Below are 16,362 nucleotides of genomic sequence, written 5' to 3' on the forward strand. Positions count from 1 at the left end.
TTAGGTTTTGGATTTATGTAAAATATAATTCCTTTAATGTGTTGCCTTGTTGTGAATGGATCCTCTATGTATGATAATATACATGAATTGTGGATCTGTCTATATCTCTATCAGCTTTTTCCAATAAAAGTAACTAAAAAAAACACACATTGCAATTCTATTTCCTGCTCCTTTATGGCAGTCAGATCTCAGGAACAGAGAACATAAGGAACAGATGGAATAAACAAACACAGAAATCTCTGCTGAGGACTACTGCAGCCAAAAAATAAACAGTCTATCATTCATAATAAATACAGAGCTGCCATGTGTATTTCTAGAAATCACAACAGACTGCGCAACGGAAACACACCAAACCAAAGACCTGGATGAAACGCACATTCACCTATATTCCTTTGGAAGGAGCCCAGGTACCAGCAAACATTGAACACCTGTTTATTAATGTTACTCATATTAACATGACTTCTTTCCTTAACCACTTGCTTACTGGGCACTTAAACCCCCCTCAGTCCCAGACCAATTTTCAGCTTTCAGCGCTGATGCACTTTGAATGACAATTGCGCGGGCATACAACACTGTACCCAAATGAAATTTTTATCATTTTTTTCCCACAAATAGAGCTTTCTTTTGGTGGTATTTAATTACAGCTCGGAGTTTTATTTTTTGCTAAACAAACAAAAAAAAAATGCAAAAAAAAAAAAATCATGTTTAATAGTTTGTTATAAAATTTTGCAAACGGGTAATTTTTCTCCTTCATTGAAGTGCGCTGATGAGGCGGCACTGATAGGCTGCACTGGTGGGCACTGATGGGCTGCATTGGTGGGCACTGATAGGCATAGTTAAGGCGGCACTAATAGGCACAGATAAGGCGGCACCGATGGGCACAGATAAGGCGGCACTGATGGGCAAAGATGGGCACAGATAAGGTGGCACGGATGGGTGGCACAGATGGGTGGCACGGATGGGCACTGATAGGTACCACTGATAGATGGGACTGATGGGCACTGATAGGTGGCACTGATAGGTGGCTCTGATAGGTGGCACTGCTGGGCACTGATGGGCGGCACTGCTAGGCACTGATGGGCGGCACTGCTGGGCACGGATATGTGGCACTGGGGTGCAGCACCTTTGTTGAGGCAGATTGTGGGCACTGCTGGGTGGCACTGTGGGCACTGCTGGGTGGCACTGCTGGGTGGCACTGTGGGCACTGCTGGGTGGCACTGTGGGCACTGCTGGGTGGCACTGACGGGGGGCACTTTCTTTTTATTAATGTGGCACTGGCAGGGGGCAGGTGGGCACTGGCAGGGGGCAGGTGGACACTAGCAGGGCTGGCCATGATCGGGACTGATGTCCCGATCACGGCCGCCGGTGATCGGCTTTTTTTTTCTCCTCGCGCTGACAGCGTGAGGAGGAATAATAGTAATATAATATAATAATAATATAACGGCTCCGTTATATCACATGATCAGCTGTCATTGGCTGACAGCTGATCACGTGATAAGGGGTCGGGATCGACCCCTTGCACGGATCGGTGATCAGGCGAGTCTCATAGACTCGCCGATCACAGAGCGCGCCGCGCGCGCCCCTTTAGGGGGCGCGCAGGCCGCTCGTGCACGGGATGACGTCAATAGACGTAGTCCCGGCAAAGGAGATCCGCGCTATAGCCAAATGACGGCTACAGCGCGGATCTCAAGTGGTTAATGAAACCTTCCGTTTCCCGTGTACACAGTGTTTCTCAAACAGATGGCATATTTTGACAAATTATTAGGTAAACCCCCTTCTAGGTGGCAGAGCCATCCATTATGGTTACTGCCTGTCTAGGAGAAGGTTATGAAGAGCTTATTTTACCATCCTGTGTTTCATTTAAAGTAGAACCAAAGTTGTGTGTGTGTGTGCGCGTGTGTGTGTGTGGAGTAAGGAAGGGTAATAACCCCTGCCAGTTTTTTTGTTGTTATTTGTTTTGTGTCCCAATGGGCAGATTTCCCCATCACTTCCTGTTCCATAACATAACCTTATGAACCCCTGTGCAAACAGGTGGTCATGCAAGTGGGTATCAAAAGGGTTAATACGGACCATAAACTTCTCTCACGTCTCCTTAGATGTCAGCAAGGACGCCAGGTCATGGGTAGAAAGAAAAGATCTAAGTGCTCACCGCTTAAGTATAAGATCACATTTTTGTGTTCAAACACAAACTACTCACATAAAGACGATAAAAACATAGCATGTAAAGCCGACAATCGCATTAGTTCCGTAGGGCAGCAGCGGGTGACGACATGCGTAGCTCCTCCCCCGTACGTGCTCAATCAGAACTTCGACGTCATGCGTAGCTCCTCCAGTGACGTTGATGTCCGTGACGTCACCGGATCTCCGATGGAACTCCCTGACGACCTGGAACCCGGCGGAGAGGTGAGTATTTTGATCGATCAAAAAAATCTTTAATTTCCACAGCCCTAAAAAATATATATAATAAATAAATATATATAATAAACGTTTGGCCTTTAGTTATACTTCAGGTCTCAGCAAGGAAATAGCAAGAAAAACTGCTTGTGTGCACCTATGTGCTAATAAGAATGCGATCCACGCACAAAGTGAAAGACATGCACAACCACAATATATGGAATCAAATAAAGTGCTCTGTTTCTTTAAGGTGTGCAGCTCATCGTATAAATATGAGCCAGATGGCATGTTGTAGGATATCCTCTGAGATAACAAGATGGCTGCAGCTGAAGGAGTAAGTACTAATTTGTTTGTAAGGGGGGGGAAGAAAAAAAGAAAGTTAGTTCTGTATGATGTAATATAGAATTGTGGTAGTCTCACATGAACCAAAAAAAACCCTTATGTTGTGTGAACCAACAGGTTGCAGCCATATGGATTTCTTGTGCTCCCCCCTTTTTACTGAAAGCCCTGGGGAACAAAATCAGTTTTCATCCCCAACCCACACCACGCCACCACCCCCTTTCCTTTTATTTATTTTTTCCTCAATTCCTGAAAACAAATTGGAATATGCTGCTTAGGCCATGGATTTAAAGTTTTAAAGTGTGTTTTTAAATCCCCTTTTGTGGGGGGGGGGGTTTACATTTATTTTGCTGTGTCTTGCTTTGTTGATTCAAGTGAGTGTTTGTTTGTTTTTGTACATGATTTCTTTATGTCTCTGAATCTATTGCTTTGTTCAGTTGTACGCTACCAAAGGCTCGGTTCACACCATGCAGTGTAACAGAGCACACACATTTTTTATTTTTTGCAGCTCATTTATGTCAGTGGGTTGCCTTGCACGCACAAAAGAAGTCTCTGGCTCTTAAATTGCACCACATCAAAACACAGGGTAATTTACCTGTCATTTTTGCACAGGTTAGCAAAATGTGGCTGAGTGCCGTTAGTAGCAGCGCTTTGTGTATTGTGGTTTTTTTTTTTTTTTTTTTTTTTTTCCCCCTTGTATTAATTTTATAGTTTTTAACCTGAAACGCAAACCTTTTATGATCTTGCAGCTTACCATCTCTTAGATGTAATGGCTGCATTTATTTTTAATTTTTTTTTTTAATTTATTTTTTTTCTCCTATTTAGACCCCTTTCACACTGAGGGTATTTAGCAGGCACTATAGTGTTAGAAATAGAGCCTGCAATCCGCCCTCAAACTGCTGCACCATTGTCTCCAGTCTGGAAGCCCTCGGGTGTTTACCACTCCTCCACCGCTGCTCCCCATTGAAATCAATGGGGCAGCGTTGTAATACCGCTGGCAAAATGCCACTATTGCGGGTGGTTTTTAACCCTTTCTTGGCCGCTAGCGGGGGTGTAAAAGCGCCCCCGCTAGCAGCAGAAATGTGCCGCAGATCTCTGAAAAAAAAGCGTTTTACCTTTTATAAACTCCAGTCCTCAAGGCGCCCCAAGAGGTCATGCTTTCAGGCCTTGCATTATTTTGCACAGGTGATTTGATCAGTTTCACTGCCTTAGTAATTACTGCACCTGTTTCATCTGAGGGAAAACCTGACCTGTTGAGGAGCCTTGAGGACTGGAGTTGAAAAACGCTGATCTAGTCAGTAAGTCCATTTTTCAAAGGAACAAGCTCTCCAGCAGACTGTATCAATTACAGAGATGAGACAAAGCATTTAACACTGACCGGGTACCTACAGCTGTTTATGTAAAACCTTTATCCCCCAAAAAAAACAGCTGTAACTGATTTAGAAAGTATTGGCGTTTTTGGCTTTAATTTGTTAGCGTATCTAAATCTGCTAGTGCATCTGACATTGCTGCTGTCTAAGGCTGGGTTCACACTGAAGCGATGCGGGAACGTCGCGAATCCGCGGCGGGTTCACACTGCCCTATGCGGACTGCTGGGAGTGTCAGTGAAACCTTAATGACACCCCCAGATCAGTTCGCATATCGCAGTGCGATCTGCAAACTCGGACAGGAATCGGATCGCATGGTGTGAACACCCATGCGATCCGATTCTGCTGCGGACCATAAAAGGGGTCCTGTGCGAGTTTTGAGCGGGTGCGATGCGAATTCAGCCATACTATCTGTATGGCTGAACTCGCATCGCACAGAGATCGGATGTGATTTGCACTGCAGTGTGGTGCGAATCACATCCGGGTCTCCCAGCTGCAGTGGTGTGAACCCAGCCTAAAGGTGCCCTAGTCATTGACAGTTGAGGCACTCTAATACAGGAGGTATGTTACTGGCCAGATTACCAGGCAAAAACAGAGGGGGGAGCTAAAAAAGAAAATAAATGCAGCCACCACATCTAATAATTGGGTAAGCTACAAGGTATTAAAGTTTTGGGTTTAATGCTGCTTTAAAAAGTCAGTTTAAAATCTTTTTAAATTGACAGATTTTACTAAAATCATGACTGCTTGCCAAAAAATTGAGATTTAAAAAAATATAATGCACACAACTTACTTTGTTTTCTTGTAATGTTGGGTGGGTTTTATTCCCCCCCCCCCCCCCCCCCCATTCATTTAGGCTGAGTTCGTGCCTCGCAGCAGGGGGGTCCACTGCGTCCCCATTCAGTTTTAGGTGTGAATTATTTAAGACTCTCCTGCAGTGTGTGCCATGACTGCCCGAAGATGTGTGCACCGACTCCATTGAGAGCTGGACACAATCTCCTGTCATGCAGAGAAAGCCGCATCCAATTCCCAATGGTGTGAACCCAGCTTTAGGGGCTGCCTTAGGCTGGATTCACACCTATGCATTTTTAGTGCTTTTTGCATTTTGTAGATTTGTACTCCAGTCCCTTTACAATGGTTTCCTATGGAACATGTTCTGTAGTGCAAAATGCACTAAAAATGCATGGGTGTCAATCCAGCCTAATGGTGTGCATGTAAGGTTCACTTTAATGAACCAAGACCCCATTTTTCAATATGGACTATGTGACCTATAAACTGTACAACTCAATTGAACAACAAACTGACCTCTTTTAGGTGGAGGAAAGTAAAAATAAACTAATATATAATTTCATAAGTGTGTACACCCTTAAATTGTTGACGCACCATTTTATTACAGCACTCAGTCTTTTTGGGTATGAGTATCAGCATGGCACATCTTGACTTGGCAATATTTACCCACTCTTCTTTGCAAAAACACTCCAAATCTGATTGCGAGGGCATCTCCTGTATACAGTCCTCTTCAGATCACCCCACAGACTTTCAATTGGATTTATGTCTGGGCTCTGGCTGGGTCATTCCAAAACTTTAATCTTCTGGTAAAGCCATTCTTTTGTCTCTTTGGGTCATTGTCATGCTGAAAGATGAATTTCCTCTTCATGTTCAGCTTTCTAGCAGAAGCCTGAAGGTTTTGTGCCAATATCGACTGACATTTGGAACTTTTCATAATTCCCTCTGTTGCCCCAGTTCAAGCTGAAGGAAAAATGGCCCCAAAAGCATGATGCCACCACCATGCTTCAAGGTGGATATGGTGTTCTTTTGGTGATGTGCAGTGGTGTTTTTGCACCAAACATATCTTTTGGAATTATGCCCAAAAAGTTCAACCTTGGTTTCAATAGACCATAACACGTTTTCCCACATGCTTTTGGGAGTGTTCAGATGTGTTTTAGGCAAAAAAAAATTCGGCTCCAGATCCTGGCCAGTGATGGGGTCATTTCAAGTGATGCCGGGCGCTCTGAGGGGGTGTAGCGCCTGGAACGCAGGGACCAAGGGGCGGGTCAAGTGACCGTGTGCTTCCGACAGCGATGGCGGAGGCAGGCGCCCCCTATCACCGGCCCAGGTAGGTGAGGAGCAGCGGCGCCTTCTGGCTACATTAATGCGCCTCTGTACCGTGTCTGCATGCTTTGACCACCTCTGTACACTGATGTATGGAGGAACTCTGTGCTGGCTGGGTTATATTAATCTGACCATGCAAATGGAGAAAGAGTGAGTGTGTGTGTGTGATTTTTATTTTTTTTTTTTTTTTTATTTATTTTTTTTTTCTTAACTGCTTCCCGACTGCCTCACACAGATATACTGCGGCAGAAGGGCACGTACAGGCAGATTAACGTACTTGTGCATTGCCCTTTAAGAGGTGGCTTACGCCCGTCGGGAGCTCTGAGTCCCGCGTTCGTCTCACATTGAGGAAGAACGGGGAGATGCTAATGTAAACAAGCATCTACCTGCTCTGCCCCCCCCCCCACCACCACAGTTGGAATCGCTCTCTAGGACACACTTGACCCCCCCCCCCCCACAGTGCCACCTAGTGGTTAACCCCTTCACTGCCAGTGATTAATCAATGCAATTTTTCTCAAGTCATCTTCCAGGACGGCACACCTGAGAGATGAGAGGCTCCTCCCTACAGGAAACACAATCAATCGACAGCTGTTTTAAGTCCCCACCCTTCCCCTTGATCCTCAGTTTTTGATTGTGTTTCTCCCTACACAGTGAAACTGTTTGTTTTTTTTCCAAATGACCCGAAGCCTGGGGCTGGTGGTCTCCCCCCTGGGAGCCGGACCACAAGCCTGGGAAGCCTCTGGGTCTGGTAGGATATTCTTGTCCTTCCTGGGGGGGTTCCCCTATCTTTTCCTCAGGGCGGGCAGCAGAAATTGGAAGAGCCCCCCTGAGAGCTGAAGGACCCTGGGTACAGTGGTGTACCCAGAACTTCAGGGGCCATTATCCTGTCTCCCCCCTCCTTACCTGTACAGGTGGCTGTTCAGACGGGGGTGCTGGCCATCGGTTCTTTCCAGGGGGCTTGTCCCCGACTCCTGGGTCCCCAGTAGCTCGCGTGGGCTGCCGGAGAGGGCGTGGCAACAAGCACCCGCGTCATTTTCAAACTTCGGGAAAATGGCAGCGGCGTTCTTACCCAGGAGGGAAGGCTGAGAGTCAGTAGGAGCAGGCGCCCACATCCTCCTTTCTCTAGAGCGAGGAGGCACCAGTTTACTACGGTGGATGTCTGCCTTAACCACCTCAGATATGAAGATGGGAATGAGGAATGGAAGGCATTGCCCCCCCCCCCCCCCATGTATATAGACTGACTTCCCTATGGGGACAGCAGTTGGGGGGGGGGGGGGAGCACTTTGGCGGCTATCCTCCTTGCGTGTGGACCATAAGGATGGAAAAGCAAGCCCGCTGGCTGTGGCAAAAAGAGGAAGACGACAACGGTGAGTACTTTACTTTCCTTTTGCCGTGGGAATTTAGCTGCAAAATCCCCAATTCCAGCCAGAGGGTTCCTGGGCATTTGAGATCTCACCTGGGGTCTGGATTCAAATAGCCCTTAAGCTTCTGCTAAAAACACCAGCCGCAGCTCCCTCTTACATCAGAGAAGCTGTATGGTGGACAGTTGGTGCAGAGGAACGAGTGTGCCTAAACCACCTCAGATGAGAAAGAGGTAGGTAGGCCATTGCTCCCCCTTCCCCGTGTATATACTGACTGGTGCAGTGCAGAACCTGGGGTCGGGATACAAATAGCGCAGACGCCACTGCTAAAACCACCAGCCACAGCTCCCTCTTACAGCAGAGACACTGTGGTTATCGCAGCAGTAGGTTGCCAGCCTCTCCCTACATGCCCAGTTGTGGTACATTTAGTAGGGATGAATATAGCGTACAGAGGGGACCTGGTAGATACAAAGTTACTTACAGGCCAGGTATACCACTGAACAGGTTATTAATTGGGCAGTGGTTGGTGGATTCAGAAGCTCCCCTGGTCAGCAGGTGCACTAGGTTACCGGCCCTATTAGCCCAGCTGCTAGGAATCTGAAGTTGCTTCACAATGTTTAAAAGCTGACCTAACATTCAAGGATGGGCAGAGACCAAGCTACTGTGTGGCACAGTAGGGGTTCCCTTGTCACAGATCCTCCTTTTGGGGCTATAGTTAACTTTCATAAGCTCCAACCTCCCACTCCACCTTTACACTGTGTTTATATTATAGTGTAGGAGGTAAGAAGAAACTTTTTTTATTGGTTTGGGCTACAATCCACGCAGTGGCAGATCTAAAGGCGATTCACCATAGATCGCTCCCTACATCCTTTTAATTGAGGATTTTCTGTGCAAACCTATGCAAGAGCTACATAATTAATTGTTTGAAGCCTGCAAATAGCTATTTACCTCCCAGGCTAAACTGGTAACCACCTCTTCTAGAGAGGTCTTAAATTGGTCTCTAGGGCTGGGCTCATTGAGACTTTAGTTGCTAATCAGCACCACCTGGATATGTGCTGGCTAGCGTTTGCTCAGTCTATGGAGGTAAGGTAGGACAACAACTACTACTAATAGTAGGGTGTCCAACCATTTTAGGATCTGTTCCTTCACTGGTGGTGAGGTTTAGTATCTACAGCCCAGGCTATGCCTATGAAATAAATTGCCTGTTGGTTATTTCATAAAGGGATAGACCATGACTCCTCATTGGCTGCACACCAGTAGACCTCAGTAGTGAAGGTTTGTGCTTGCTGGGATGTTTTTGTGGCACAGCAGAAATACACATTGAGATTTGTGACATCTCTGCTTATAAGGGCTATATTGCTGTACATCAGAAATGCACTGCACTGAAGCTTGTTTGCTGTCCTTTATATACTAAAGGTACTGCTTTGTTTGGCTACAGATCAGAAAAATACAACAGTGAAGGTGGTCTGTACTTTCTGGTTTTGTGTTGCACAGCAGAAATGCACATCATTGAGTCTGGTGACATCTCTGCTCATAATGGTTATATTGCTGCACATCAGACATACACAAGATTGAGGTCTGTCTGTGGGGCTTTGTGTCATGTTTTACTGCCTTGTTGGTTACTTATCAGAAAGGCAGCAGTGAAGTCTGATGGTCCTGATTTGCGTGGCGTTGTGCTGATTCAGACAGTGCTATTAACAGCAATGGCTGCCGAGTTTAAACATGCGATTTGACATGTTGAGTCACATGACAAATCATTTCAATATGGATGTACTATCTCTATTCATAGTGTTTTATTGTTGCACATCAGATTTATACAGCATTAAGGTCTGTGAGGTTTTGTGTCCTGTATTACTGCCTTATCAGAAAGGCAGCAGTGAAAATTGATGGTTCGAATTTGTTGGGCTACATAGTAGAAATACAAATTGAACCCCTGCCAGGTGTAGTACATATACTGCCTTTGGTAATCCATGTAGCACCACAAAGTGGTGTTGTGCTGATTTTAGCCATGCGATTTGACATGTTGAGTCGCAAGGCCAAATCGCTTCAATATGGATGTGCTATCTCTATTCAGAATTGTTATATTGTTGCACATCAGACATATACAAGATTGAAGGTTGTCTGTCCTTTTTATGTCTTGCATATACTGCCTTATTGGCTGCATATCAGAAAGGACACAGCAGTGAAGGTTGCTTGTCTTTTTCTGATTTTGTTTTTGCTGCTCAGCTGAGAGACACATTGAGGATGGTGGCCTCTCTGCTCAGTATTGGTATATTACTACACATCAGACATACACAAAGATTGAATGTTTGTGTCCTGTATGTCCTATATTTACTGCCTTATCGTTTGTATATCAGGCTAAGCAGTGTTTCTCATGGATCTACCTTTCTGCATCTTAGGGATACACAGCAGGGGTTTGTTGGCTGCAATCCTCCAGGGAGTCACAGCATTGGGGACCCCTTACTTGTTCGACCTGAAAATTGCTATTTGTTTTTTTCCCTGCGACCTGTGTAATCTTGAGGTCTGTGGATCCAGGAATCAGGGACTGCTGGTGTCGCATAGACACAAATGGTACCCATTGGAAGCCATAGTATATGACTTCTCATGCGTCTTGCAGTCCCAAGTCGCAGGTTGGGTCGCACGGGTGTGGGAACCCTAAACTTATCTGTCCCTTCTGATTGAGGTTTTGCTACACAGCAGGAATACTCATCATGGCGTTATTGTTTTATTTTGCAGCAGACCAGAAAGATTGCAGCTGTAAAGGCTGTCTGTCTTTTTCCTCAGTGTCTGCTTTTATGTTGTTGCACAGCAGAAATACTCAAGATTGAAGCTTGTTGGTGCTTTCTGTTTCAGAAAAACACAATGCTGCAGGTTGCTCGTGTCCTTTCTCAGTGTTGGTTCTATCTGAACTACACTACAGAAGTGCATGACAGAAAGGATTGTCTTGTGTTCCATATTTTTCCCTGTGGCATAGCAGAAATGCACAACACGGGAGTTGGTGTTCATATTAATCTTATAACTGTATTTGGTGGTTTGTCAGAAATACACAACATAGAAGTTTGGGTCTTTCTGTCTTTATAGCCTTGTTTTGCTGTACATAGGTAAAGCACAACAGTAAAGGGGGTTCCTGTCCTTTCCGTATTTATATATCAGTTATGACCTAGCTAGCTGCACTAAAGAAATACGCAGCATTTAGGGTTTGCTTGAGTCTTAATGTTTTTACGTCTTGGCAGCACGTCAGAAAACCAGACTGTGAGGACTGTTTGTCTACGTTGAGGTTCAGATTTGGGTCTCTTCCCATATTTGATATATTGGTTTAGCTAGTCACACTCAGGCACACAACATTGTTGTCTATGCTTGTGTCCTTTCTGTCTAAATCTATTGTGCCGTGCCCACAATCTATGATCATTTTATTTGTGATATTATTAATGCATGTATCACCTTTTTGTATTTCAGCCTTCTTTTCCATGGAGGGGCCAGGAGTTCGGGCTGCAGCTGCCACATGTCAGAAAACCTTGACCACTTGCATTCAGGGATGCCAGAACCATTTCCTAGGGTTGAAGCCCTGTAGGGTTATGGGACACTGGAGGAAGGGGATAATGAATCGCCCTGTTTAGTAAGAACTTGGAGAGTTCTGTTCAGAGGAGTATTAGGGCCTGAGGATGAAGTATAAAGATGTATACCCGATCGAATAGGTTTCGGCTCGGTGCATGGCCTTCATTTTGCCCTTTTAGCAAAACTAGACATAGCAATATGGGTAGTCTACTCCTGCTAGGGACTTTAATCTCCTGAAGAAGGCTCTCAGGCGTAAGTAAGGACATAGATTGGGCGTGCCTTAAACCCAGGGTTCAAGCTTCTGTTAATCTATTTCCCTTAAGTAGGCTTCCCTTTAGTCTTTTGCTGACATAAAGATAAAAAGGAAGCAGTTTTATTTCCCTCAACAGGATAGTGTTAAGACAGGCCCTCTTATTGATTAATGTAGTGTCCTTGTCTTACACAGGCCTCTTATTTATCTTTTTAGTGGTTCTAAGTAGCACCTACAGGCATAATAGGCCATGGTTGTTAGATGTGTGAGATAGGCAACATTGCTAACCTACAAGTTTAACATGTTTTCTGATTCCATTTTTAAGAGCCCATTTCACCTAGATACTGCATCTGAAGCGGAAAAGGCAGGAACATCTGTGGAGCAGACCTGCAGATCAGCCGCATGATCCAGCTAACATGCCTTCATCAAGCATATGAGCGTATGGAGTGGAGGTAAAGCTCACTGCAGAGCCAAGGTTCGCCAAGAGGGTTTTGCAGTGGCCCCACCCTAAGGTAGGCCTGAGGTACTTGTTTATCCTCTCAGGTGTGCCGTCCTGGAAGATGACTTGAGAAAAGTACCAGTTACTTACCGGTAACTGTCTTTCTGGGAAATCTTCCAGGACGGCAGGCCTACTTCCCGCCCGTTGGAGGAGGGAAAATTCTAGAACACTAGAAGGTGAGTACCTATGAGGAATGATTTCCCTTGTGAACCTGGTTCAGGAGTTACTTCTCTACAAACTGAGGATCAAGAGGAAGGGTGGGGACTTAAAACAGCTGTCGATTGATTGTGTTTCCTGTAGGGAGGAGCCTCTCATCTCTCAGGTGTGCCGTCCTGGAAGATTTCCCAGAAAGACAGTTACCGGTAAGTAACTGGTACTTTTTTTGGGACCATTGGCATTAATACAGCAATCGATGCAAAAAAAGTGTCAAAAGTGTCCGTCATAATGTTGCAGTCATGATAAAAAAAAATAATAATCACCGATTGCCACCAAAAATCTCTCGTTTTGGGAGCCACATTGCATGACCAAGGGGGTAAATTCTGCTGGGGCTGAAGTGGTTAAACACAGTGCTAATGGCACTGGCTACATGTTATGTTTATAGATATTTGCACTGTTTTTAGAACTGAAAATGTCTGTTTAAGGTATTTGTGCAACATCCGTTTAAAAAAAAATTCAGCTCTGTTAGTAAATGTCATGAGTTATTGACCCCATTTAGTGGGGGGGGGGGGGGGGGGGGCGCAACACTGGCAGGTGTGTACTGACTCCTATTTTAACATGAGTTTGAATATGATTTCCTTAATTCTGAACACGGCTACATCCCCAGCTATAAGAGGGTGTGCACACTTATGCAAACCCCCCCCCCCCCCCCCCCCTTACCACTAAAGGATCTTAATGACCCTTTAACAGGGGGTGTGTAGATGTTTTATATCCTCTGTATATGCATGTGTGTTAATAAAAAATCTATATACTCACACTCTGCCCTAATGTTCCACAACACATGTAAATGCATTGTATGTTGTAAAAAACCATGCAGGCACATTTTTGTTTGTGCTATAAGGCAAAGTGAATAGCTTGCCTTACGCAAAGTGCATCATTTTAGGAAAAAATGCATGCATGAGTTTGAATAAAAACCTTTAGCCTTCAAGAACATTGCTAGTTTGCTAAACTTTATAAATGTATTAATTCTCTAGGCTCTGCCAAGGGTGGATTCATGTTGTTGGGTGTGTCAGCATGCACAATACAATGCCAGATTTAACACACACCTACAACTTTCTATTTCAGTACAGCACACTAAAACACGTTAGTTCACTTTACTTCTCTGGTGTGCATTAAACAGATGTGTTGGTTGCCATTATAAAAGGAATGACGCCTCCAATGTTATAAAAAAAAAAAAAAATTATAAATGACTAGATATTACCCACAGGACCATGGAATTTGCATGCAGGTCAGTAAACTGGTATTTAAGCTTGACTGAACATAAATTTTTATGGAGAGGAGAAAAGTACTGACTGGCACTACCGACATTCTTTACAGGTGCAACAATGGCAATACAGAAGGTTTTCTAAGCTGCTCACCCAAGAGCATGTTGTGTGCACACACAACTATAAAATAATTGTGGCTGGAGGGTGGGGACCATTCCATGTCCATCTATTTGTGTGTGTGTGTGTGTGTGTGTGAGTGACTATAACAAAGAGGAATGTCTGGATGCAAAAAGCGGCCATAGGCACAAGTAACCTGGAAATATTAAAGCCTACCTATGCTTTGCCTTGCATGACCCAGCACAGGTGCACTTTGTCGTTTTTTTTTTTTTTTTTTTTTTTTTTTTTTTCTCCAATCAATGGCCAGTTTTACTCAAAACCAAGGCTGATAAACTAAGAAACTAGCCTGGAAATGTCCTACATGCAGCCTCTTGTTCCTATCCAGTGATTTATAAATTTCAAAACTAAACAAACTGCTGTGTTCATTTCGAACTTGGATCTTGTAGTTGTATATGATGTGTCTTGGTAAGAAATTTTCCTCTTCTTTAGTCAACATTAAAAGGTCTTCCCAGAAGAGACAATGAAAAAAGGAGAAAGAAAAAGGACGTGGTTACTACAGAGAATGTGGAGAAACATCCTCTCCAAAGCAGGTACACATCTTCCCTGGACTGTGAAAGACCTAAAAGTGACCTTGCAAAGTTGGTCATCTCATAGACGCTAATGGAAACCCGGCATCATTTGAGAGTTGCTTCAAAATTCCCTTGAACACTGCACTGTGGCTCTTAGCCCTTGTAGACACGGTCAGACATTCCGACAACCAAATCTGTCAGATTTTGTCCAAAACTGTTGCATACACACGGTCAGACAAAGTTGTCGGAAAATCCGATCGTTCAGAACGTGATGACGTTATTTCGTTACAACGGGACTACATTCAGGCTAGTAGCCAATAGCTTTGGTCTAGGAATTTTGATCTGAGCATGCGTGGCACTTTGTCCGATCGTAATTCTCTACACATGATCGGAGTATGTCCGATCGGATCGTGTTGTTGGAAAACTTGGTCCGTCGGATACTCCGACGGAAACAGTCCGCTGAAGACCACACACAGTCAGATTATCCGACAAAGCGGTCCGATCGGACACATTGCGTCAATCTCCGACCATGTGTACAAGGGCTTAGAGACTTCAGACAAGTTGGGTTCTGCAGATTGTTTCACAGAATTGAGAAATCCTAAATCTTGACTACTGAAATGGCATATGCATAAAATCTCACAGAAAAATAGCTGTGCCCAATAATTACACTGAGCACTAGTGCTCCACTTTGCCCAGCATCTGTGCCTGTTTATCTTATTATACCATATAATCCACCACCCATTTCTGATAACTTTCTCTAATTTTTATAATGTGCAGTTTACTAAATCTAATACTAGATGGTAAAATCCCATCTTCCGCATCACTGCCCTTTTTCTTATCCATCCTTGCCATCTGACTTGGGATCATCCGGCTGCCTATTTCCTCTGTTCCTGTGCACTCCACTAAAAGTGATTATAAATGATCACCTTGTAAAACAGCTCATTCAGTTTAAAACTGAAATGAAAGGGGGAAAAAAGAATATATAAATACATTCTTCTAGATTTTTTGGGGAAAAGAAACCCAAATATAGAGAGAATGGGACATTAACAGTGCAGTGTTGTAACTAACAAAATATAGAAAAATATAAAAAATTATGTATTTATTATAACAATTCAGTAAAACAAAACCAGCCTTTTAAATATACAGGGATGTTACATATAGCATAAGGTCCATATAGTGGTTCAGTTAGGATGCCTGTAATTGCTTATCCCGACATGTTTCGCAATCGCTTCCTCAAAGATCAGTGAAATTACATACATAATACATACCAAATTTAATCTTAATAATATATATTAAGATTAAATTTGGTAAGTATGTAATTTCACTGATCTTTATGTAATGTATTGTCGTCTATTTGCTAGCTTGTATATCCCCTGAGGAAGCGATTGCGAAACATGTCGGGATAAGCAATTACAGGCATCCTAACTGAACCACTATATGGACCTTATGCTATATGTAACATCCCTGTATATTTAAAAGGCTGGTTTTGTTTTACTGAATTGTTATAATAAAAAATTATTTATTATAACATTTTGTTAATTGCAACACTGCACTGTTAATGTCCCATTCTCTCTATATTTGGGTTTCTTTTCCCCATAAATATAGAATATTGTTAACAGGGATGAAGTGCCATGTATATTGGGTGTTGATGGGAGTCTGAATCATGATTCAAAAAATATTAAATACACCCCCAGCTGCATAAAGACAGGGGGGGAGAAGCAGCAGTACACTGAGCTTCGCCATGAAAGGCTATGCAGAGGAGAAGGGGGGGTGTCAAGACAAGTCTACTCATTGGAGGAGAGTATAGCTAGAGAACTGACCATGTTGTGCGCACTTCCTTAGCGTGGTCAGTTAATAGGGAAGCAGAGGGACTGGCTGGAATGCCAGGGATTTCACACAAAGAACAGACTTTTTCATACAAGCACATGGTACAGCAGACATATCGAATATGAAATGCTATGGTAACAAACACTTTAATCCTGTTTGCCATTTGCTACACTTTTTATTTTTTTTTTTTTTTTTTTTTTTTTTTTCCAGCACTTTGTTCCCTGAGCTTCTGTTGCTGCAGATCCTTACATTGTTCACTATCTCCATTATGTATTAAATTGCATGCCTGCAGGTAACAATGAACACTGTAATGTTCTGAACAGAGAAGTGGTAATGTGGAGGAACTAAGATGGCATTCTGTGCCTTGTTCCATCAGCTTGATACTGAGGACAATTGTACTCTGATGGTTAGATCAGGTCCTCTAAACCACAAACAGGGATGGTCTGATGTGAAAATAGGGATTTCCTCTTGTGCTCGAACTCTGCCCACTGATTTATAGCCAACCCTGTGGATTTATAATCACATTTCTGATGCCCAGTTGTCAGAAGCATTTA

At 43.8% G+C, this 16,362-nt stretch overlaps 1 protein-coding gene across 1 annotated transcript in view; it reads left to right on the plus strand.

Annotated features, from left to right (window-relative positions):
- The first annotated feature begins 2,701 nt into the window (after positions 1-2,701).
- EIF4E1B (eukaryotic translation initiation factor 4E family member 1B) overlaps positions 2,702-16,362 on the plus strand; it is a 28,769-nt gene continuing 15,108 nt past the window's right edge. Inside the window, exons 1-2 of the mRNA XM_077469152.1 lie at positions 2,702-2,728; positions 13,902-14,002. Coding sequence (XP_077325278.1) covers positions 2,711-2,728; positions 13,902-14,002 — 119 coding nt within the window. The 5' untranslated portion in view covers positions 2,702-2,710. The remainder of the gene's footprint in view (positions 2,729-13,901; positions 14,003-16,362) is intronic.

This window comes from Lithobates pipiens, unplaced genomic scaffold (assembly GCF_037356315.1).
Source record: "Lithobates pipiens isolate NorthernLeopardFrog02 unplaced genomic scaffold, aLitPip1_a1.2 Scaffold_8, whole genome shotgun sequence".
NCBI classification, from domain to species: Eukaryota; Metazoa; Chordata; class Amphibia; order Anura; family Ranidae; genus Lithobates; species Lithobates pipiens.